At 47.0% G+C, this 25,494-nt stretch overlaps 1 protein-coding gene across 1 annotated transcript in view; it reads left to right on the top strand.

Annotated features, from left to right (window-relative positions):
- The window catches only part of CNGB1 (cyclic nucleotide gated channel subunit beta 1), a 74,049-nt gene that overhangs the window by 21,523 nt on the left and 27,032 nt on the right, over nucleotides 1-25,494 (top strand). The window contains exons 14-19 of the mRNA XM_065920510.1: nucleotides 7,848-8,049; nucleotides 8,714-8,750; nucleotides 17,197-17,359; nucleotides 20,907-21,014; nucleotides 23,005-23,162; nucleotides 24,243-24,398. Coding sequence (XP_065776582.1) covers nucleotides 7,848-8,049; nucleotides 8,714-8,750; nucleotides 17,197-17,359; nucleotides 20,907-21,014; nucleotides 23,005-23,162; nucleotides 24,243-24,398 — 824 coding nt within the window. The remainder of the gene's footprint in view (nucleotides 1-7,847; nucleotides 8,050-8,713; nucleotides 8,751-17,196; nucleotides 17,360-20,906; nucleotides 21,015-23,004; nucleotides 23,163-24,242; nucleotides 24,399-25,494) is intronic.

Below are 25,494 nucleotides of genomic sequence, written 5' to 3'. Positions count from 1 at the left end.
TTGTTAGCCATCTGTATGTCTTCTTTGGAGAAATGTCTGTTTAGTTCTTTGGCCCATTTTTTGATTGGGTCATTTATTTTTCTGGAATTGATCTTCAGGAGTTGCTTGTATATTTTTGAGATTAATCCTTTGTCTGTTACTTCATTTGCTATTCTTTTCTCCCAACCTGAGGACTGTCTTCTCACTTTACTTATAGTTTCCTTTGTTGTGCAAAAGCTTTTAAGTTTCATTAGGTCCCATTTGTTTATTTTTGCTCTTATTTCCAATATTCTGGGAGGTGGGTCATAGAGGATCCTGCTGTGATTTATATTGGAGAGTGTTTTGTCTATGTTCTCCTCTAGGAGTTTTATAGTTTCTGGTCTTACATTTAGATCTTTAATCCATTTTGAGTTTTTTTGTGTATGGTGTTAGAAAGTGTTCTAGTTTCATTCTTTTACAAGTGGTTGACCAGTTTTCCCAGCACCACTTGTTAAAGAGGTTGTCTTTTTTCCATTGTATATCCTTGCCTCCTTTGTCGAAGATAAGGTGTCCATAGGTTCGTGGATTTATCTCTGGGCTTTCTATTCTGTTCCATTGATCTATATTTCTGTCTTTGTGCCAGTACCATACTGTCTTGATGACTGTGGCTTTGTAGTAGAGTCTGAAGTCAGGCAGGTTGATTCCTCCAGTTCCATTCTTCTTTCTCAAGATTACTTTGGCTATTCGAGGTTTTTTGTATTTCCATACAAATTGTGAAATTATTTGTTCTAGTTCTGTGAAAAATACCGTTGGTAGCTTGATAGGGATTGCATTGAATTTATAGATTGCTTTGGGTAGTATAGCCATTTTGACAATATTGATTCTTCCAATCCATGAACATGGTATATTTCTCCATCTATTTGTGTCCTCTTTGATTTCTTTCATCAGTGTTTTATAGTTTTCTATGTATAGGTCTTTTGTTTCTTTAGGTAGATATACTCCTAAGTATTTTATTCTTTTTGTTGCAATAGTGAATGGTATTGTTTCCTTAATTTCTCTTTCTGTTTTCTCATTGTTAGTGTATAGGAACGCAAGGGATTTCTGTGTGTTAATTTTATATCCTGAAATTTTACTATATTCGTTGATTAGCTCTAGTAATTTTCTGGTAGAGTCTTTAGGGTTTTCTATGTAGAGGATCATGTCATCTGCAAACAGCGAGAGTTTCACTTCTTCTTTTCCTATCTGAATTCCTTTTACTTCTTTTTCTGCCCTGATTGCTGTGGCCAAAACTTCCAAAACTATGTTGAATAGTAGTGGTGAGAGTGGGCAGCCTTGTCTTGTTCCTGATTTCAGGGGAAATGCTTTCAATTTTTCACCTTTGAGGGTAATGCTTGCTGTGGGTTTGTCATATATAGCTTTTATTATGTTGAGGTATGTTCCTTCTATTCCTGCTTTCTGGAGAGTTTTAATCATAAATGAGTGTTGAATTTTGTCAAAGGCTTTCTCTGCATCTATTGAGATAATCACATGGTTTTTACCTTTCAATTTGTTAATGTGGTGTATTACATTGATTGATTCGTGGATATTAAAGAATCCTTGCATTCCTGGGATAAAGCCCACTTGGTCATGGTGTATGATTTTTTTAATATGCTGTTGGATTCTGTTTGCTAGAATTTTGTTAAGGATTTTTGCATCTATGTTCATCAATGATATTGGCCTGTAGTTTTCTTTTTTTGTGGCATCTTTGTCTGGTTTTGGAATTAGGGTGATGGTGGCCTCATAGAATGAGTTTGGAAGTTTACCTTCTGCAATTTTCTTGAAGAGTTTGAGTAAGATAGGTGTTAGCTCTTCTCTAAATTTTTGGTAGAATTCAGCTGTGAAGCCATCTGGTCCTGGGCTTTTGTTTGCTGGAAGATTTCTGATTACAGTTTTGATTTCCTTGCTTGTGATGGGTCTGTTAAGATCTTCTATTTCTTCCTGGTTCAGTTTTGGAAAGTTATACTTTTCTAAGAACTTGTCCATTTCTTCCAAGTTGTCCATTTTATTGGCATATAGTTGCTGATAATAGTCTCTTATGATCCTTTGTATTTCAGTGTTGTCTGTTGTGATCTCTCCATTTTCATTTCTAATTTTGTTAATTTGGTTCTTTTCTCTTTGTTTCTTAATGAGTCTTGCTAATGGTTTGTCAATTTTGTTTATTTTTTCAAAAAACCAGCTTTTAGCTTTGTTGATTTTTGCTATGGTCTCTTTAGTTTCTTTTGCATTTATATCTGCCCTAGTTTTTAAGATTTCTTTCTTTCTACTAACCCTGGGGTTCTTAATTTCTCCCTTCTCTAATTGCTTTAGGTGTAGAGTTAGGTTATTTATTTGACTTTTTTCTTGTTTCTTGAGGTAAGCCTGTAATGCTATGAACCTTCCCCTTAGCACTGCTTTTATAGTGTCCCATAGGTTTTGGGTTGTTGTGTATTCATTTTCATTCATTTCTATGCATATTTTGATTTCTTTTTTGATTACTTCTATGATTTGTTGGTTATTCAGAAGTGTGTTATTTAGCCTCCATATGTTTGAATTTTTAACAATTTTTTTCCTGTAATTGAGATCTAATCTTACTGCACTGTGGTCAGGAAAGATGACTGGAATGATTTCAATTTTTTTGAATTTTCCAAGGCTAGATTTATGGCCCAGGATGTGATCTATTCTGGAGAAGGTTCCATGTGCACTTGAGAAAAAGGTGAAGTTGATTGTTTTGGGATGAAATGTCCTATAGATATCAATTAGGTCTAGCTGGTCCATTGTGTCTTTTAAAGTTTGTGTTTCCTTGTTAATTTTCTGTTTAGTTGATCTATCCATAGTTGTGAGTGGGGTATTAAAGTCTCTCACTATTATTGTGTTACTATTAATTTCCCTTTTCATACTCGTTAGCGTTTGCCTTACATTATGCAGTGCTCCTATGTTGGGTGCATATATATTTGTAATTGTTATATCTTCTTGAATTGATCCTTTGATCATTATGTAGTGTCCTTCTTTGTCTCTTTTCATCCTTTATTTGAAAGTCTATTTTATCTGATATGAGTATTGCGACTCCTGCTTTCTTTTGTTCTCCGTTTGCGTGAAATATTTTTTCCAGCCCTTCACTTTTAGTCTGTATGTGTCTCTTGTTTTGAGGTGGGTCTCTTGTAGACAGCATATATAGGGGTCTTGTTTTTGTATCCATTCAGTCAGTCTTTGTCTTTTGGTTGGGGCATTCAACCCATTTACATTTAAGGTAATTACTGATAGGTGTGGTCCCGTTGCCATTTACTTTGTTGTTTTGGGTTCACGTTTATACACCCTTTCTGTATTTCCTGTCTAGAGAATATCCTTTAGCATTTGTTGAAGAGCTGGTTTGGTGGTGCTGAGTTCTCTCAGCTTTTGCTTGTCTGTAAAGCTTTTGAATTCTCCTTCATATCTGAATGAGATCCTTGCTGGGTACAGTAATCTAGGTTGTAGGTTATTCTCTTTCATTACTTTAAGTATGTCCTGCCATTCTCTTCTGGCCTGGAGGGTTTCTATTGATAGATCAGCTGTTATCCTTATGGGAATCCCTTTGTGTGTTATTTGTTATTTCTCCCTTGCTGCTTTTAATATTTGTTCTTTGTGTTTGATCTTTGTCAATTTGATTAATATGTGTCTTGGGGTGTTTCGCCTTGGGTTTATCCTGTTTGGGACTCTCTGGGTTTCTTGGACTTGGGTGGCTATTTCCTTCCCCATTTTAGGGAAGTTTTCAGCTATTATCTCCTCGAGTATTTTCTCATGGCCTTTCTTTTTGTCTTCTTCTTCTGGGACTCCTGTGATTCGAATGTTGGGGCATTTCACATTGTCCCAGAGGTCCCTGAGGTTGTCCTCATTTCTTTTGATTCTTTTTTCTTTTTTCCTCTCTGCTTCATTTATTTCCACCATTTTATCTTCTACCTCACTTATCCTATCTTCTGTCTCTGTTATTCTACTCTTGGTTCCCTCCAGAGTGTTTTTGATCTCATTTATTGCATTATTCATTTTTAATTGACTCTTTTTTATTTCTTCTAGGTCTTTATTAAACATTTCTTGCATCTTCTCAATCTTTGTCTCCAGGCTATTTATCTGTAGCTCCATTTTGTTTTCAAGATTTTGGATCATTTTTATTATCATTATTCTAAATTCTTTTTCAGGTAGATTTCCTATCTCCTCCTCTTTTGTTTGACTTGGTGGGCATTTTTCATGTTCCTTTACCTGTTGGGTATTTCTCTGCCTTGTCATCTTGTTTAGATTGCTGTGTCTGGAGTGGGTTTTCTGTATTTTGGAGGTCTGTGGTTCCTTTTTATTGTGGAGGTTTCACCCAGTGGTTGGACGATTGGCTTGTCAAGGTTTCCTGGTTAGGGAAGCTTGCGTCAGTGTTCTGGTGCGTGGAACTAGATTTCTGTCTCTGGAGTGCAATAGAGTGCCCAGTAATGAGTTTTGAGATGGGTCTATGTGTTAGGTGTGACTTTGGGCAGCCTGTATGTTGACGCTCAGGGCTATGTTCCTGCGTTGCTGGAGAATTTGCGTGGTATGTATTGCTCTGAAACTTACTGGCTCTTGGGTGGTGGTTGGTTTCATTGTAGGTATGAAGGCTTTTGGACAGTCTCTGATTACTTAATGTTCCATGTAGTCAGGAGTTTTCTGGTGTTCTCAGGTTTTGGGCTTAAGTCTCCTGCCTCTGGATTTCAGTTTTATTCTTCCAGTAGTCTCAAGACTTCTCCAACTATACAGCACTGATAATGAAACTTCTAGGTTAATGGTGAAAAGATTCTCTGCCGTGAGGGACACCCAGAGAAGTTCACAGAGTTACATGAAAAAGAGGGGAGGGAGGAGGGAGATAGAGATGAGCAGAAGGAGAAAAAGGGGGACTCAAGAGGAGAGAGACAGATCTACACAGTTGTCTGTTCCCAAAGTGTTCTCTTTAGCCCAGACACCCACAAAGATTCACAGAATTGGATTGGGAAGAGAAGGGGGAGGGAGGAAATAGAGGTGATCTGAGGGAGAAAATGGAGAGTCAAAAGTGGGAGAGAGTAATCAACACACTCCTGAGTAAAAATGGGAACTGAATATTGGATTCTTAAATGTCCCAAATTTTTATCACATACTGAAAAACAAAGATTAAAACTCTAGAGTAGAGGTTAGACTCTTAAAAATACAATATTAAAAACAAAAACAAAAACAAAAAATTTTAGAAATATATATGAAGTTCAGTTTAAAAATAGGGCTTCTCTCTCTCTTTTTTTTTTTGCAAGGTTATAGTGAAATGAAAATGAAAATTAAGGAGTAGTAGAGGAGTAATAGGGGATTTTAAAAGGAAATAGAAAAAGAAAAAAGAAAAGAAAAAAAAAAACAAGAGAAAAAAATTTTTTCCTAATTAAAAAAATCATAAAAATCTATGAAAATGAAAGTTAAGGAGTAATGGGGGAGTAATAGGGAATTTTACAAAAAAATAAAAGGGAAAAAATAAAAAAGAAAAGAAAAAAATTTTTTAATTAAAAAAAAAGTAAAAATATATCTAGGAATTTCTCTGGAGCTGTTGCACTCAGTGTGGGTTCGGTTCAGTTTCAGATAGCTCTTCATTCCAGCTTACACTTCTTGATATCTACAGGCCCCTTCCGGTGTAGTCAGTGTTATCTACAGGGGTTCTAATCTGTTGCACCAGTCCTTTCTGAAGCGGTTCCCTTTGTTTATTTGGCTTCTGTCTGCCGGTCTCTTCAGTGCCCAATTTCTGCCCTGGCACAGGCGGGCGGAGGTGGTCTCTTATTCAGGTTGCTGGTTCCGTCGCGCTGCGGGGAGGGACTGGCACTGCTTTCCCTGTCTACGCTGCTCAGGCTCCCGGCTGCTCTATATGGAGCATGCTCTGCGCTGCGCGCGGTTCCAGCCCTCCTGTGTTCCTCAAAAGCGCGAACTCGGCTGCGCCTGCGTTTTGTGCCTTCCCTGGCCCAAGCAGCTCAGGCAGCCAGGAGCTTCACAGGCGCTCTCTCCCTGGGTGCGGCGCGCCTTCTCCCCTCCGCGTCCCCAGCCCCAATCCCCGCCGGCGCAGGTTGGGTGCGTGTGCCCTCTGTCTAGCCACGACCTTCCCGGCGGATGTCAACCATCCAGAATCTCAGGAAGTCTTTGGTTAGAAACTGGAGGCCTGTTTGCAGTGTGGTAGGGGATGCAGTCCTTGGGGCCGAGCCTGCCCCTTTCCCCTCCCCCCTGCCTCCTGCCTCCGGCGGGGCTGGGCCGGTCCGCAGCCGTCTAGCTCCTCTGGACTTGCTCAGTCCCTTTGTTCTGTGAACGGCTAGCAGTGTGTTCGGGCAGGTTAATTATCTCTCTCTCTCTCTCTTGCTATCTCACAGTTTAGGTTGGTAACTCACAAAAGCTCCCTCCAATTGCCCATAGGGCACTCAGGCCCGGTCCTTACCCTAAGCAATGCCGCCTTCTCCTCTCCGTTCTGCCCCCACTTGCTGATGGCGGATGCAGGCGTCTGGGGTACTTTTCTGCTGGGAGTTGCTTTTAGGCATGTAATCTGTGGGTTTTATTTATTGTTCCCATCCCAGTTAGGTTGCTCTCCGAGATTTAAAAACTTCCCCCAGACCCGCCAGTGGGAGGGTGTCCTGGTGTTTGGAAACTTTCTCTATTAAGACTCCCTTCCCGAGACGGATCTCTGTCCCTAGCTCTTTTGTCTCTCTTTTTATCTATTTTGTCCTACCTCCTTTCGAAGACAATGGGCTGCTTTTCTGGGCGCCTGATGACCTCAGCTAGCTATCAGAATTTGTTTTGTGAAGTTTGCTCTGCGTTCAATTGTTCTTTCGATGAATTTGTAGGGGAGAAAGTGGTCTCCCCATCCTATTCCTCTGCCATCTTGGCTCCTCCCCCCCCCCCAAGTCATCATTTTAATCCAGAGATTGTACACAGGCATCTCAGGGCCCAGTTTAACCTGGAGACAGGCTCTTTGAGATATTGACATATTAATATAGATGTCAATATAGATCATACAGTTTAATATAGATATTAGTTTGGATTAATTATCAGCCTCTAAAGATGGGGAGATCCCACTTTTCAAAGTTGTAGTTTGGTCTTTTCCTGAAAATCAGCAGATCTGGCTGTGGGACACCCATTCCAAGCAGAATGGGGTTGCTGATTCAGATGGGCAGGGGTTCTCTGATTTGCCATATTCTCCTCTGCTCCCTATAGTCTCACCCTGGCCCCCTGTCACTCATGTATGCCTTTGCCTGGGCCAGGGGCCCCTGAAACCTTCAGCAGTTGCAGTGTGACTCCAACCTCATGGCATGCAAAAAAAATCAGGGTGTGTGTCTGAGTTTTGTGTGATGTGGGACAATATGCTGTGTCATTTTGGTCAGGCCAGTTGACCTCTCTGGGCTTCACTTTTCTCATACTTCCTTCTCTGCCTCCATCTTCAAGGTTGCCTGGAGACTCTTAAGAGGGGAAATGCTGGGCATAGATTTTGAACACCATACACTGCCTGTTAGTCTCCCCCGCCGCAGAGGATGTTTCCTCAACACTGTGCTCCAGCATTTTCTTTGCACATGCTGTTCCTGTTTCCTGGACACCATTTCCCACCTGTTTCCAACTCAGAGGCCACCTCCTCTGGGAAGCCCTCCTTCCTAGCAGAATTGTGGCTGTGCCCTTCACAGCCGCTTGCTCCAGCACATGATGTGTGCAGACTGTGAGATTGTTAACAGGACGTGGTATCTGCCGCCTGCCCGGTGCTGGGAGCTTCAAGAGGCCGAGGACCGATCCTTAGGCATCTTTGTGCCCCAGCTCCCAGCACAGAGCCTGGCAGTCAGCACAGCTCGGAAAACATTTAATATCCCTAACCCCAGACCTTGCCTCCTGCCCCCTCACAGTCACAGTGTCCTGCTGGATAGTTACCTGGTGGCACAGAGTGAGGAGGACCAGAGTGAAGAAAGTGAAACCCAGGAGCAGAGTGAAGTGGGCGGAGCCCAGGAGCAGAGTGAAGTGGGCGGAGACCAGGAGCAGAGTGAAGTGGGCAGAACCCAGGAGCAGGACGAAGTAGGCGCAGCCCAGGACCAGAGCACCTCACACCAGGTATGGAGCCGCGCCAGGCCTCGTGCCCCGGCTACCTTGGAGGCCTGGGCCGAAGTCAGTGGAAGGTTATGGGGCCATGTCCACTTTGTTCATGGGGGGTGAGGGTTCAGCTGATGAGATGCCCATCGAATAGAGAAGAGTGGGGTGGTAGTTGCTATAAGGCCCTGCTTGTGTCAGGGATCAGATGGCGTCAAGAAGGGCCTTGGCGACATGGCCATGAGTGGGCAGCAGTGGTCCTGGACTCCAGTCCTCATGTGGCTGTGTGACCCTAGGTAAGACCCTATCCTGGGCCTCAGTGGTCACATCTGTAAAATGGGGCTAAAAACCCCTCTCCAGAGTTTTGTACATGGCTGTGGGCTGTGAAATGTGGTGCCAGGCGGAGAGTACCGTGGGGGCTGCTCTAGTTGCTTTGTCTCCACACGCAGAGGGTTGTCTGATAATTTCCCCTCATGATAAGTGACAGGTCCAGGTGTTGGGGCCTGAGGCTCCTGTGTGTACTGGTTGCTCCAGAAGTTGGGCTGAAGGTGTGACCAGCGGGCAGGGTAAGGAGTAGACTTGGGCCCATGAAGATGCTTGAGGGCAGATCCCCCAACACTGGCTGGGCTGGACCAGGGCAGGGATGGTTGGATGGTCACCACTTCAGTTTCCTCTTTATCTTTTGCAGGAGCTGCAAGAAGAGGCCTTGGCTGACAGCTCAGGAGGTAGGTGTGCAGTGGGGGTGGGGTTGCATAAGAATGTCCGGGCTTCTTTCAGGCTGGGGGCAGCCGGGGCACAGGGGCAAGTCCTCCCCCTCTGCCTCTCAACTCCTTCCCTTCCCTAACTCATCCCATCCTCAGGCAAAACCCATTTCTGCATCTTAGGGCCACATAATCAGAGTCTGATGACGTATTTCAAAGGCCCCAAGGGAATTGCCTTGGCCCTGCCCCCCCACCTTCTCCCCACCCCACCCCACCAGGACTCCAGCTGTGTGCGTGCTCACTCAGTCCTGTGTGACTCTGCAACCCCATGGACTGTATCCCACCAGGCTCTTCTGTCCATGGGATTCTCCAGCCAAGAATACTGGAGCAGGTTGCCATTTCCTACTCCAGAGGAATCTTCCCGACCCAGGGATCGAACCCATATCTCTTGCGTCTCCTGCATTGACAGGCGGGTTCCCACTGCACCACCTGGGAAACCCCAGGACCCCAGGAGGCCTAGGGAAACCCTACTCCCAGCTAATCCCTCCTGCCAGCCTCTTCACTGGTTACACAACTCTCTAGGCTACAGACCAGTGAGATTTTGGCTCAAATGTATCATACCTGAATGAAAACTGGGACGAGAGCTTGCTAAAAGCGTGTCCTAGACTGTGTCTTTTGAGTTTTTCCTTACTGCTGAGATCTTTGGTACAAGTTTGGTCATTTGTCACTCCGACCCCTAATCCTGAGAACTTCAGGGATGACAGGCCAGAGTCTAGGGGAGTGAGGCCAGCTGGACACTGAACCCAGGCCTTGCAAACCTCCACAATCCTCAAGGCACTAGTAGTGCCCCAGGTGCCCTGGGAGACAGACAGAGCATTTTATAGATGAGAAAACTGAGGCTCTGTGTGGGCAGCAAGGACACAGACCTTCATGTCATTCCTGGCTCCCCTCCTTCCTTTCTGTGTGTCCTGGAGCCAGTCTGTGACCTCTTAACTGTGGCTTTCAAGTCAAGAAGAGGGGGAAGTAACAATACCTACCTCACTGGGTTGTTGGGCAGAGTGGGGATGACCATGCATCCCTGGCCCTGGAGGAAGAGACCATAATTGGGGTCACGAGCCTGTTTCCCAGGCAGCCAGTGTTGGAGATGGGATGGACCCAGGTGTCTTAACCCCAGGTGTCCTGAGTCTGCTTCCTACCTAGTCTTTGAAAAAATCCTTTGTTAACTTTAACCCAAATCTACTGGAAATCCACTAAGTCTGCACCCCACAAAGATGAACAAGACCAGGATCAGGGGGTGCAAACTAGGGCTTCATGGGGCTGGTTCCATGCCCTTCCCCAGGTTATTTGGAAGCAGGTGGCCTGGGAATCACACTATGAGAAACACTGAGGCATGGCCTTCTGTCTGCCGCCACTTGAAAGTGTGGCTCTCAAACCAGCAGCTTTGGTGTCACCTGGGAGCTGCTTTAAAATGCAGAAGCCCAGGCCCCACACCAACCAGCTGAAGCAGAAACTGCGCTATCACAAGATCCCTGGAGATCTCTCTGCACGTTTGTGTTTGAGAGGCAATGGCCTTGAGTCGTGGTTCTCATGACTGTGATTGGAATCATTCGGGGGAGATTTAAAAAAATCCTGGTGTCAGTCTTCACCTCAGACCATTAAATCAGAATCTCTGGGGTGGGCCTGGGCATCAGGCATTGCCAGACCTCCCTAGGCAATTCCAGTGTGCAGCCTATTTGGGGAACCAGGGACCTAGGAAAAGTTATTGTGTCTGGTTGGAAGTAAAATTAATTGAGCTCCAGGGTTTCTTTAGGATGGAAAATCCTACCGGACTAAGAATGTTTTGAGTGTTAGCCTAAGAGCCTGAGGAGTCCTAAGTTCTTTGATTCTAAAGTAGGAAATGCTATGATGGTTGGTTAAGGAGAGAAAGTGCCAGAACTGGGTGGTGCTCAGGGCTGTCTCTCAGAGCTGTGGGTGGACCAGCCACATGACTGGTGTTGCCCTCCAGGGATGATAGTGATGCTTCAGACTCTGGGTGCACTGCTGAAAGTGCAGGTGGGCACTGGGCTGGGTCTGTATTGGCACCGGTGGGGAAGAGCCCCACCTTCTCTGCCTCTCCCAACTCTTTGCTCCTCATTGCAGTCCCCAGGGTCCTGCCTCTGCCTGAGACCCCCTGGCCTCAGCACTATGGCTGAGCCAGGCCGGGACATGGAGCTGAATCACCTAGTCCAGGACCAGTCGCCTGGCCAAGTGACCCCCAGGCTTGCTCCCCCAAACCTGGTTGAGCACCTCCCCAATGTGCCCAGCTACCGCCCTCCCATCACCCGCATCCCTGTCCTCATCTCCCGGAGGACAAACTTGTCCAACTCCAGCTTCGTCAAGGAGACCAGGAGCTCAGTCCGTCGTCTAGGTAGTGTGAAACTGCCCACCCAGCATGCTGGTGTCTGTGTTGTGTGTTTCTGCATGGCTTGGGCTGATTTCTGCATGGGTGTTGTGGTCGTGGTGTGGGGCTGCTATTTGGGCTCCTGGAAACCACCCCTTCTTCCTCTGCTGACCAATGCCTTCATCTTGGTTTGTGATGATTTAAGGCATAATAGTCCCCTTCTCTCTGTGCCTAAAATTCCACAATTAGCAATTCATTTTTGGGGGGTTAAACGTGGCATTTTGCAGATCATCAGTTTTTATACGGGTTAGTCACTCATACCCTAGTTTAAACAAGTCATTCAGATCTCCAGGCCAATGAAGAGGCTTGGATCAAGGAGTTGGGTCAGGGGGGAGAATAATCAGAGGGAAATGGACCAGGAGACCAGGTGAAGGTCCACTGCAGACAGAATCTACTGACCTTGAGAGTTTGCTGGGAGCTGAACTTTCTGAGGACTGTGGCTGTCTGCCCAGAAAATTCTCTTTCAGGAAAGGAGAGGCCCCCAGGTATTGACAGGCAGACCCAGAGGAGAGGCATCCTCAGGGGCCAGTGCAGAGAGAGAGCCTGTCTGGACCCATTTATTTGTGACAGGTGTCCCACAGTGGCCTTCGGGCTCCTGCTATTTGCTGCCTGCTGACAAAGAGCTGGGGGACATGTTGGTGCCTCGTGGTGAACCCCTGTCACTTTGAGTCTGCCTTGACTCAAACCAGACCTGCCTGTTTTGCCTTTAATTCATTTGTTTTTGGATGGCACTGGGCAAGGTTGTCTGTGATGTCCACAGGCAGGTGAAGCTGAACATTTCATGAGAAGAGATCCCCTCTTATTCTCCCCTCCTCCTGGCTTGAGGTGGACACAGAATGGGGGTGAGGTGAAGTAAGATCAGCTCACCTGGCCAAGTGACCCCGGGGCTTGGTTGGTTAGCAGAGAGCGCGTAACCCCTGAGGTTGGGGGTGGCGGTGGCTCGGGGATGGCTCAAGGCTGTCTCTCAGAGCTCTTGGGCAGACCAACCTCATGACCGGTGATGTTCTCCACATGAGCTACTGGGGATGACACACCAAGCCCAGTCTTCCAGGCCAGCCCTAAATCTACTCACTCCAAAGGGTCCCCCATGTCCCCCACCCTTACATCACTTCTTGATTTTTGTATATCCTGCATCAGCTCTGCTGGAAGAGGGCGTGACAGCCCACTCTAGTATTCTTGCCTGGAGAATCCCGTGGACAGAGGAGCCTGGCAGGCTACAGCCCATAGGATCACAAAACGTCAGACACAACTACAGTGACTTAGCACGCATGCATGCAAGCGTGTACCAACTCTGCGCTTATTTGCTTATTCACTTTTTCATTCAATTCAGTGTATTTAAATAGGAAGCTTTACATTATAATTCAAATGGAAAACCAGCCCGGCCTGCCATAAATAGAAGGGCATAAATAGAAATAACCACAAAGATATGGGGAACTAGGCCGTGTTGGTAATTTCTAGTGAGGTGGGGGCCTGCTGAAGGCTCATAGCTGAGTCTGCAGAGGGGAACCCAGATATGTCTGGGAGGCATTGAGGCCATAGCAGCACTGACCTGAGGTTTCCTCTGCCCACGCGGGCTCTGGAAAGGGAGGAATGGTCTCATTCTCTGTCATCCTTTGTCTTGGCTGTGCCATCTAAAATCATCGCGTGCCTTCTCTGGTCCCCGGGAACCCCACGCTTTGAGAAACAGCCACAGTGACACATTGGGACGGTGGTCTGAACCAACTGTGATCGACACACGATGATTTTAGATGCTGTGGTCGAGGCAGTGACAGCATGCAGTGACAAGATTATTTCCATTTCAGTGTTTCTGCTTGGCACAGAAGTCTGTGTGTAGGCTGGTCACCAACCTCAGGGTGGGCTGAGAGTTTTAGCTCTGGAGCCAGGATGCCTGGGTCCAAATCTGGGCTCTGCTGCAGGTTTCTTAACCTCTCTGCTTGAGTTTCCTTCTCCACAAGATGGGGACAATGATAACAATGACCTCATAGAGTGGCTGGGAATGATGAAAGGGTTTATATATACATATAAATAAAGCACTTAGAGTTTAGTGAAACAAATGCCTAGTAGGCACATAGGAAGTGCTTAACAGTAAATATTATTATTCTCTAAACCAATTTAAGCATACAATATTATTCTTTGTATTCTTAATCATAGATTCTTATTCTATAAATCAGTATAATATAAACAAATATGATTTCTGTTTTGAGTTCCTACTCTGTCAAACTGGCAGGAAATGAAACATTGGGTTTAGAAGGTCCCCCTACCTTTGAGAGTGACTGAGTTTGTAGGGTCTTATGCAGGGTGATGTAGGGGTGAGGGGACCACATGGTTCCTCCCAGGCTCCCTAAGACAGCCTCATGGATGCTGAGGCCACGGTGTTTTTTGCTGCCGGGGGCCATGCCGGAGGCACCCGGGGCCCTGAGCATTTTTGAGAAGCTGCCTTAGTTAGTCCTGGCTGCCTCCATGCCCCCAGCCCACTTCCAGGGAAGTAGGGGGAGGTCCCTGCCACCCTTTGATTCTCTCCTGCTTTGCACAGCCTGGGGCATCTCTGGTGAGTCTAGCAAAAGTCCTGCTCATCCTCTTTTCCTGAGGGCTTAGGGTTAGTACAACAAATGCTCCAGAGTCTTGAGGTCTGCTTGTGTTCCCTCCACCAACCTTCATAATGTGCTGACTTTTCCCATGTGGCCATTAAAATAAAGCTCACATATCCAAATGTTTCAAAACACACCCCTCCACATTTTGGGGGTGTGCATCTGCCTTGCTGGTACCCAGACCTGCACCTGGCTACTATTGCGTGGTTTGGCCCAGGTGTAGTGGGCAGTAGGGGCACCCAGCAGCCCTTTAGCATCCTCTGAGCTCTGCCTAGGGGCAGATCTGTCCCCACAGTCCCTGGGAAGGGTAATGAAGCCCAAAACAGGGACACACCCAGGCTCCCCAGGGAGGATCTGTTTCTCAGGATGCGAAGCCTCTCAGGTCAGGAGAGGAGCTGAGGGGATTATTTCTGGGGGCTCTTGGCAGATGCAAAAATAAGGAAATACCAAATGTCACAGGGGTAACACACATTATAAAAACAATCTGTCACTCTTGATTGTAGGAAGCTTTCAAATGTCTCCATTCGAGGCCCTTCAAGAGTGTGAGTCCCTGAAGAGGTAAAATTGTCACTACATGCAGATGACATGATACTATACATAGGAAACCCTGAGGACTCCACGCAAACACTACTAGACCTAATAAATGAATTTATCAAGGTAGCAGGATTCAAGATTAATATTAAAAAATCAGTTGCAACACTTTATAATAACAATGAAACATCATCAGAAAAGGAATGTAAAAAAAAAAGAAACCTTTTAAAATAGCACCAAAGGAAAAAAAAAAAGGACTTAGCTGGTGGTGCAGTGGTTAAGAATCTGCCTGCCAAAGTAGGGTACACGGGTTTGATCCCTGGTTTGGGAGGATTCCGCATGCCTCGGAGCAACTAAACCTGTGCACTGCCACTACCAAACCTGCATGTTGCAACTCCTGAAGCCCATGCTCTAAAACAAGAGAAGCCACTGCAATGAGAAGCCCACGCACTGCAACTAGAGAGTAGCTCTTGCTTGCCACAGCTAGAAAAAATCCTGCACCTAGCAGCAAAGACCCAGTGCAACCAAAAACAAATAAATAATTAATTAAAAAAAATAAAACAACCTAGTAATAAACCTGACCAAAGAGGTGAAACACTAATATGCTGAAAACTGTAAAATGTTAGTAAAGCAAATTAAAGAGGATTCAAAGAAATGGAATGATATCCCATTCCCTTCCAAGAGGATTGCAAGGATTAATATTGTTATAATGGCAATTTTATCCAAAGCAATGTGCAAATTTAGTATGATAACTATCAAAATACCCAAGACATTTTTCACAGAACTAGAACAAATAATCCAAAAATTTTTATAAGAACTATTGAAGACCCAGAATTGCTAAAGTAATCCTGTGAGGCGGCCTAGAGATGGGAGTCACGGAGCAAGAGGCATAACTCTCACAGACTTCAGATAATACTACAAAGCTACAGTAAAATCAAAACAGTGTTGTAAGGGTATAAAAATGGACATGTGGATCTATGGAACAGTGAAAATAGAGTCTAGAAATAAACCCATACACCTATGACCAATTAATCTCCGACAAAGGAGGCAAGAATATAAAATGGGTAAAAGACAGTCTCTTCAGCAAGTGGTACTGGGAAAGTTACCTGCATGTAAATCAGTGAAGTTAGAACATACCCTCACACCATATACAAAAATAAACTTAAAATGGCTTGAAGACTTAAACCTAAGACATGACATGTAAAACTCCTAGAAGAGAGCACAGGCAAAACATTCTCTGACACAAATCATACCAATGCTTTCTTGGTTCAGTCTCCCAAGGCAATAGAAATAAAAAACAAAAATAAATAAATGGGGCTTAATCAAACTTTTACAAGCTTTTGCACAGCAGAGGAAATCATGAAAAAGGAAGAAAGAAAGAAAAGACAGCCTATGGAATGGGAGAAAATATTTGCAAATGAGTTGATGGACAAGGGCTTAGTCTCCACAATATACAAACAGTTCATACAACCACCAACAGAACAGCCCAACTGAAAAATGGGCAAAAGACATTAATAGGCATTTCTCCAAAGAAGACATACAGATGACCAGTAAGCCCATGAACACTCAACAGCATTGATTATTAGAGAAATGCAAATCAAAACTAGAAGGTACCACCTCACACTGATCAGAATGACCATCATGAAAAAGTCTACAAATAACAAATGTTGGAGAGGGTGTGGAGAAAAGGGAACCCTCCTACACTGTTGGTAGGAATGTAAGTTGGTACAGCCACTGTGGAGAACAGTGCGGAGGTTCCTCAGAAAACTAAAAATAGAATTACCATATGATCCAGAAATCCCACTCCTGGTCATATACCTGGACAAAGCTATAATTCAGAAGATACATGCACCCCTATTTGGTAGCAGTACTATTTACAATAGTCAAAGCATGAAAACAGCTAAATGCCCGTTGACAGATGAACAAATGAAGATGTGGTACATGTATAACTGGAATACTACTCAGCCACAAAAAGAATGAAATCATGCCATTTGCAGCAGCATGGATGCAATTAGAGTTTATCATACTAAATGAAGTAAGTCAGAAAGAGGAAGGCAAATATCATATGCAATCAGTATATGTGGAATCTAAAATATGGTGTGAATGAACCTATCTCAAAACAGAAACAGACTCTCAGATGTAGAGAACAGATTTCTGGTTGCCTTTGGGGAGGGAGATAGAAGAGGGAAGGACTGGAAGTGTGGGATTGAATATAAAATATATAGGGTGGATAAACAACAAGGTCTGCTGTATAGCACAGGGAACTAGATTCAACATCCTGTGATAAACTGTAATGGAAAAGAACATGAAAAGAAAGAATACATGTGTGTAACTGAGTCACTTTGCTTACAGCAGAGGTTGGCACAACATTGTAAATCAACTATGCTTTAATAAAAGATTAAAAAAAAATGAGGTCTTGTACCCCCATGTCTGTTGCCCCCACTGGCCTGGGAGAGTCTCATCATTCCTACCTTGGGATGGGGAAACTGAGGCCCAGGGAGAGGAAGCAGCTGAGCCAGACTGCACCAGGCCAGACCCTAGGACTCAGCGCCCCCCAGGCAGGCTCCCCAAGCCCTTTCTCAGTGCTGCCACCCCACCCCCACCCCAGGGCCTTGCTGCCTCTCCAGCCCAGGGAAACCAGGCTGGGCTCCAGGCTGTGTCCGGGAGCTCCTGTGACGTCATGGCCGCTCCCGTGGCTCCTGGGTCAGGGGCCGCCAGGGCCATGGCCCTCAGAGGGCCCTGGACACTGCTTCGTTGTGTCTCCTGCATGGAGCTCTCCTCTGGGCCCTGTTTGGAGGCAAGGCTGCCACGGGCCCCTCCACGCACACTCTCTGTGGCTTCCCCGGAGAACACAGCGAGGCTCCGGGGACCTGGCTCCTCTCTGACGCTGTGTCCTCCTTCCCCTCCCCAGTACCTGCCACGGAAGAGCACCCAGAAGTGCAGGTGGAAGACGCTGATGCTGACAGTCGCCCCCTCATCGCGGAGGAGAACCCACCCTCTCCTGTGCAGCTGCCCCTGTCTCCTGCCAAATCTGACACCCTTGCGGTCCCAGGATCGGCCACAGGGAGCCTCAGGTCACCTTCTATGCTTCTCTTGGATATTTTGTAGCACTGTGCCATCTTCCTCGAAGAGGACGCTGGCGCCAGAGAGGGGAAGAAACTGGCCCAAGGTCACTCAGTGAGATGCTGTCAGCATGGGGCCAGGGGCCCACCCCTTTCCGGGTCTCCTAATTCCTGGTTTCAGGCTCTAGAAAGAGGTCCCTGAGGAAGCCCTGTCCAGAGTACCCTTGATTGCATGGTTTGAAGGGGGTAATAGATGTGACAGGGCTAATATTATTGTTAAAAATGACAGTGGAAATACCAAAGAACTCTAGATACAATAACCATCCCTCATCCCACCACCCTAGGTTAGGTTGTGGTTTTATTTTTCTGCCCTCTCTTCCATACCTTATTTGTGGGCCCAGGCTTCTGAGTGGTTTTAATTGAAGGTATGGTTGGATCACATCTCATCTGAGACCACATCTTATTTATTGAGCCCTTTTCCATATTGCCAGGCTGTCACTGTGATGCTATATTGACATCTTCCAGCTCTGGCATGTCAGCACAGACGTGACAGTCCTCGCCTGTTAAATCCTGTCCACCGTGGTGCTGTGGATATCTCTTTGGTCTTCTGCCCTCTGTTCTCGGGCTCCTTCTTGAAAGTGAAATTCCTGTTCAGGGTTGCACACACTGTTATGCTTCTTGCCATAAGTTTTTAGTTGCTGCACGGTTAGAGGTGGTTTTGGACAACCTGAGCCGGGTAGCTGAGAACCTTCCTGTATAGAGCTATAGGCAGGCTGTGAGGTGCAGTACTGTCCTTTGTGAATGATTATTTAAGCTAAAGAAGAGCCACCAGTGCCTTTCCTTTGCTGACTGGATTGAGAGATGGTTCTTTTTTCTTCATTAATTCTTGTTCTCATCCATGAGCTTTTGAGTAATTTCTCAGCTGAAGTCAGGCACCTGCTGGAATAGATATGGCTGGATGTGGTCAACAGAAGATTCCTAGATTTTAATGTGGAGAAGAGAGGCATAATCTCACCTGCCTCAGAACACAGCTCACAGACACATCAGTCCTCATGGTTAATTCATTGAATCATATACAGAGTATAGATAGCAGAATATAAGGCACTACCGTGGCTGTAGACATCTGGTCTACCTCCCTCTATTCCCTTTATCAGGGTGGAGAAACTGTACAGGTTGGGTTAGAGATGGATACTGGGGAGCAGGGAGGGGACTAAGGTCACATGGGGCTAGAATCCAAGCTCCTACCTTTTGCTTATGAGCTGGGTCTCTGAGGCTCCTCTGGTTATCATTCATTTGCAAACATTTTTTGAACATCTTTATGGGCCAGCCTCTGCTCTAGGTGCTGTAGACGTATCAGGGAGAAGCCTGTCCTAATAGAGCTGATATTCTAGTGCAGTGGAGATAGCGAACAAGTAATCACACAAGACTCTTCCAGGGAGTTGCTAAGCAGAACATGACTGTGAGAAACTGGAGAAGCCTCAGCCTGAGCTTGCCCCCAAGAAGGAATTCTGACGCCTGACACGAGAGACTGATGGGGCTGTCTACGGTCAGGGATGGAATGAACACGGGGCAATTGATGGGAGCAGAGAAGTCACCCAGAAGGGTAGAGTAGGGCATGTGGGCAAGGCCCTTCTCACAGTGCAAAGCTGTGGTTTGGAGTGAATCCCAGGTCACCACTTACCAGATGTGAGGCTTAAAGCATGTCATTCAATCTTCCTAGGCCCCCATCTTTCCATGAGAAGATGGGGATGAAACATTCCCTGTACCGTAGGAATGTGAAAATTCAACCAAATCCTGTAAGTGAAGTGCTTAGCACAGGGCCAGGCCCTGGGCAGTGCTGGGGGAACAGAGCTTCTGACTGACATCCACTCTCTGGACTTTCTCCAGGCCCTCAGAAGGCTGGGGGCAGGAGGGCTGAGTTTAAGTCCTAGTTGTGAGATTTCTGCCCCAGTCTTCTTGTGTGCAGGCATCCTTTTTTTTCAGTATTTATTTATTTACTTGGCTATCAGTCAGTTCAGTCCCTCAGTCGTGTCTGACTCTTTGCGATCCCATGGACTGCAGCACACCAGGCTTCCCTGTCCATCACCAACTCCCGGAGCTTCCTCAAACTCATGTCCATCGAGTCGGTGATGCCATCCAACCATCTCATCTGCTGTTGTCCCCTTCTCCTTCCGCCTTCAGTTTTCCCAGCATCAGGGTCTTTTCCCTGATGACTATTTGGCTATGCCAGGTCTTAGTTGTGGCATGTGGGATGTAGCACCCTGACCAGGGATCGAACCCCGGTCCCCTGCATTGGGAGTGCAGAGTTTTAGCCACTGGACCACCAGGGAAGTGCCCCTGCAGGCCTCCTTTTAATTAGAGTGTAAAAGAGGCGAACCCATGAGCTTTGCCCTTTTAGTTGAGTTGGCAGAAGATAACAGGATAGTTCCAGAGTCTTCTGGAATAAAGCAAATGCTGCACATCCCTCTGACTGTATCCCTCTAGAAGCCCTAATGGTGGAATCCTGAGTCACGGTGGTGGGGAATGGTAGGAGTACCACATGTATTCAAATCTGGACACCGTCAGCCGAGACACTAGTAGTTCCAAATGCAACACTGGTGGACTTGGACTGAATGGTGGGGACCCAGGATAATTTAGTCTTCATCCTTCAGATAGGGAAGAGGGAGCTCTGGGAGGGGATGGGGCTTGTCCCAGGTCATACCACGTGTGGGAGACCAGACTCCATGGCTTGTGGAGGTCAGTTTTTCCAATCAGGGACACATCTGTTAAGGGAGGGAAGCTGAGCTTCTAGGAGAGTTAACAGGATGGAATGTGAGCCCTCACACCTTATTGGAGGCTGGAAGGGTGGTGTGATGGAGAAAGAGGTGGGGGTGGACTGGGGAGCTCAGTGCTGTCAGACTGGGTGGTGGGGGGAGAAGGATGATTAAAATGAGACCTGACTGAGTGATAAGCACCTCATTGAGCTGGTTAGATTTGGTCCCATTTTGGGCTTCCCTGGTAGCTCAGCTGGTAAAGAATACACCTGCAATGCAGGAGACCTGGGTTTGATCCCTGGGTTGGGAAGATCCCCTGAGAAGGGCATGGCAACCCACTCAAGGATTCTTGCTGGATAATCCCCATGGACAGAGGTGCCTGGGGGCTACAGTAGTCCATGGGGGTCACAAAGAGGCAGATACAACTAAGCAACTAAGCACAGCACACACAGTCCGATTTTACAGAGGGGAAAGCTGAGGCCATTCAGAGAGTTTAAGTAACTTGCCAAGGTCACACACTGGGAAGAAGCAGGGCTGGGGAGCAAACTTGGGTTTGCCTGATACTGAGTCAGTGCTGTTACTTTTATGGGAGGCCGCTGAACGGATGCAGGTCCGGAGGTTGGCTGTGTCCCCTCTTCTCCCTTTTTGTTTCCCTGCAGGCAAGCGAGGACCCTTGGGCAGCACCATCCTCTGCCCTCACCTCCCACCCAGGATTTGCTCTGGGTGATCTGCAGGGCTTCCAGGTTGGCTCCCCACTTGTGGCTCCTGCCTCCCTGAAGTCCCTTTCCATGTCTGTATTCTTGCAGGAAGAGGCTGCCTTCCCAAGATGATGAGGCCGAAGAGCTCAAGATGCTGTCACCGGCTGCATCCCCCGTGGTCGCCTGGTCGGACCCCACCAGCCCACAGGGCACTGAGTAAGTGGGGGCTGCCTCTGGGGTCTCAGGGAGTCAGAAGTCTGGGTGGGGATGGGCAAGCAAAGGGAGGTGAGTTGGGGAGAGCATGGATGTTTTTAGAGCACTCTGCCTGAAGGCAGACTGTGCCGGTGGTTTCCAAGCAGTAAGGGAGGGCTGGGTCCCCTGCCCTGGCTGCTTCTGGCTGGCCCAGCAGTTGTGCAAAATCTGGTCTGCAGAATGGGCCTGGGCTCTGGGCCTCCTGTGTCCCAAACCACAGAGAGTGGACCTGAGGAAGCCAGGTGTTTATAAGCTTCTCAGGTGATTCCAATGCAGCTGGTCTATGGAACAATGTTTAAAGGCCACTGTGAGGGCATCAGGGCCTGTGTTTCTGACATCTGACCATCTCAAGGGCTGGGCCAGTGGGAGATGTTTTCCTGAAGGGTCTATGTAGGCTAGTGACAATGAATCCCCCAGCCCTGGGCTCTGGCCTGGGCAGCTCACCTCCTCCCCAGCCACGCTCCTGGAGTGACCTCAGGAAACCATGGCCTTTCCTTCCAGTCTTTTTTTTCTGCCTGTAATTTTATGGAGTTTATGCTTAGCAGTATCACGGAAAGTTCAGAAAAGCCAAAGAAGCAGGAAAAAACCCCAAACCTCACCTATCATCCAGTGATTCCTTTTAGTTACAGTGGAGTCTCATCTTATGCAATAGGATCAGGGTGGGGTTAGGGTTCATATCAGAAGATAAGGCAGAAATCATGTAGAATAATAAAAATTCCCTTGGGGAATAAAGCTCTTAAGGTGGTCACCATGGAGCCCTAGGTATTACCTCAGTAGGTTAAGATGCTATAGCAAATAGACCTCAGTGTCTATTCCTTAAGGAACAAGATGTCTCATGTCAGAGGTGTCACCAGGTGCATATTTCAGGGTCAGTGCACTACTCTGCTCTCTGCGGTCATTTAAGGACCCAGCCAACAGTGGCTCTGCCATCTTTCTGTGGCTTTCAAGATCTCCCTGGTCAGACTGGAAAGGGAGAGTGCCAGGCTGGTCTTCCATGAGGAGGCCTGGAGTTGCACATGGCTTGTGCACAGACGAGAGCTGACATGGCCACACCTGGGCATCGGGGCCCATACTGCTCGTCTCCAGCTCAGCTGAGCACAAGAGGAGTAGCTGGCTTGAGTTTCAGTGCCTCAGTGTATGAAAGAAACAACAGATCTGTAAACACCAGTGTCACCATCAGCTCAGCGAGAGGATCACAGGCCACTCCGCAGAGAACATGGAGCTAGGTTGATTCACATGGCCTCCCATCTCAACTCACCCAGGGCTCTGGACCCACGCTGAGCGGACTGTCAGGCAGACTCTAATTCATTCTGTCTGTCTGTGTCTGTCTCTCTTGATGCACGTTCATACGTTTTAAGTTCCTGTAAATTAAAAGGATTTGTAATGTATCTGTAATGGTTTTTTTATTTTAATTGAATTAAACTAATTAATTATTTTGCCCATGCTGCATGGCTTGTGGGATCTTAGTTCCCTGACCAGAGATCAAACCCATGACCTTGGCAGTGGGTGCTCAGAGTCCTAACCACTGGACCACCAGGGAATTCCCTGCATTGTTTTTTTAATTAGCTATTTCCTAAACCTCAAAAAGTAGCCCCTGTTCCCTCTCTGATTGGTCCTGTATCTCATGTGAACCCCAAACTGAGTCTAACAGCCCTGAATTGAGTTCCAAGAGTTGCCCCCTAAATCACAAGTGGAATCTAAAATTTTTCAGAATTGCTCATCTGAATCAGAGCCTGCATGGTACATTTCCTAAAATCTGGGTATCCCGGTGCAATTCCCAGGCTGAATTTCCTCCCAGGAGATATTAGGGTGGGTTTGATGTTTTGATGTCAAGAGGGAGACTGGGGCAGGATTGACCCCCTCAGGCCATGTGGGATACAGATTCTGCCCTTGTCTGGGGGCGCAGGGGTCCCTCCCTACACAGTCCGCTCAGCTCTGGGTGCTGTTTCCACAGTGATCAGGACCGTGCAACCTCCACAGCCAGCCAGAACAGTGCCATCATCAATGACCGTCTCCAGGAGCTGGTAAAGCTTTTCAAGGAGCGGACAGAAAAGGTGAAGGAGAAACTCATTGACCCTGATGTCACCTCCGATGAGGAGAGCCCCAAGCCCTGTGAGTCCAGAGCTAGTGATGGTCCATCAGACCCGGGGTGCGGTGGGGCCCCTGGAACCCTATTTCAACTCATGGGGAGGGTGGCCCCAAGAAAATGGTGGGGGTGCTTGAGAGAAGTGCAGATCTGGAATTTGAGATCCTATATGTACAGGTTTAGCTACGTGTTCAGGGGAGGAAAGAAGGTCAGAGTTCTGGCCGATGATCCAGTTGTACTTAGCTCTGCCTCCCAGAGGGCAGGTTCCCTGGTTGACCCTCTGCCCCCTTCCTGCTGGCAGGCAGGTAGGTGGTCCACCCTGGGACATATGCTATGGTCTTACACTCAGATGGTATCCATAACCCACTCTGGAACCACACAGTCTTAGTTTTCAAAGGCCTTGGTTACAATATTTATTTGGAAGTTTTCTCCTTTCAGAGTGCCAGGATGAAATAAGAACCATGCTCTCTTGCCAGGGAGGTTTTCTAGGTTTTTCCAAAGGAGGGCTGTGCCCTTGAACTCAAAATATCGACAATGAACCTAGCAGAGCCTGCCTTCATAATCCTAAAGTTAGAAACATAGCCATTTTGAACCTTTAAGAGCCAATCTCTAGTTCACCAGCAAACATCTCCATAGATGCACAGGAAGGCTGTGATCCCATTCAGTGTCTTGTTTTAGAGACGAAGGAGCTGAGATTCCTGTGCTGAAAAACCTAGGACAATGTGTTCCTGATTCCTGGGGGTGAAAGTTCTGGGTACCAATGTCCCCCCACCTCCAGAGAGAACCAGGGTGTCCAAACACAGACACACAAGCAGACACTCAGTTGAAACACCCAGCTTGCCCAGAAACACTTCATTTTAGGCAGCTCCTGAGCAGTGGTCCCCTGTTGGTAGTAGGTAAGCGTTTCAGAGCAGGTGCTCAGACTGCTGTTTAAGAGGATCTGTCGGGTTTGCTGCAGGAGAACACACAGACCTTGTGGCTGGTTGTGGAGAGCTGCCAGGGTCCCCTCAGCTCCAGCTCCAGTGTCTGCAGTTGGGGGCCTTGTCTTTGCATCCTCAGCCTGAGCCCTGGGGCTCAGTCAGAGGGTCACCAGTGTCATCCCCCAGCCCCAGCCAAAAAAGTCCCAGAGCCGGCCCCAGAAGTGAAGCCAGCTGAAGCGGGGCAGGCAGAGGAGGAACACTACTGTGAGATGCTCTGCTGCAAGTTCAAACGCCGCCCCTGGAAGAAGTACCAGTTTCCCCAGAGCATCGACCCGCTGACCAGTGAGTCCTGGGAGGGCAGTGGGCGTGACCACCACGTCATGGAGGGGGCGGGGCGGGGCGGGGCAGGGGCGGGGCGGGGCGGGGCGGGGGGAGGGGTCCAAACAAACAAGTCCCTGGACTAGGAAGGAATACAGCACCCATCTTAACAGGCCAGGAAACTAAGGCACAGAGGAGTTAACAGGCCTAAAGACACTAGTCAGCAGCGGACTCAGGACTCCTGACTCTTGGCCAAGTCTTTTTTCTACTCTGCCCTTACTGGCTCCTTTCCCAGATCTGCTGCTCTGAGCAGAGGAGAAAAAGTCTTCCAACATCTCAAGTGAAGTGCCTCTCACTTGCCTTTTAGCTCATTTTATATTCTTCAGGAATAACAAACCTTCATATGTGCACAGCACTTTACGAAGGGTTTCCCTGCCTTTTCTTTCTTTTTTTTTTTTTAAATCTGACTTCTCCTGTGACTTCTCTGAGGAGGATAGAACAGGGACCAGCGAGGGATTTTCCCAGGGTCACACAAGAAGTCATTGATGGGCAGGACTCCAACCTTGGTGCCCACAGGTCCTTAAAAATGCCCAGGTTGAAAAAATAAATAAATAAAAAAAATAAAATAAAATGCCCAGGTTGGGGGGAATGCCCTTTGGGTCCAATGGTTAGGACTCTGCACATTCACTGCAGGGGGCAGTCCCTGTTCAGGGAACTAAGATCCCACAAACTGCTAGATGTGGCCAAAAAATAAAAGTAAATAAATAAAAAATGCCCACGTGACCTACAGTATCCATCCCTCCATGCACCTGTCCGTGTATCCATCTGTCCATTTTCTATGCATTGTTCACTACTGTGTATTTAGGAAGGCAGGAAATACATTTTTGGAAAAAATTCAACCAGAGTGAGATCAAAAGTGTTTTCTGTTAGCTGTCTATGAACTAGTAATGACCTCACATCCCCTACTGAGAGTACTCAGTTTGTTAGGGCCTAGCTGTGATTTTTATATCAAAGATAGTTTTTTATGCTCCCCCTCGACCAGGCTTCCCTGGTGGCTCAGTATGTAAAGAATCTGCCTGCAATGCAGGAGACCCAGGTTCAATCCCTGGGTCGGGAAGAT

The sequence above is a fragment of the Muntiacus reevesi genome, chromosome 2 (genome assembly GCF_963930625.1).
Source record: "Muntiacus reevesi chromosome 2, mMunRee1.1, whole genome shotgun sequence".
Classification (NCBI taxonomy): domain Eukaryota; kingdom Metazoa; phylum Chordata; class Mammalia; order Artiodactyla; family Cervidae; genus Muntiacus; species Muntiacus reevesi.
This window is presented reverse-complemented; position numbering and strand designations above follow the sequence as displayed.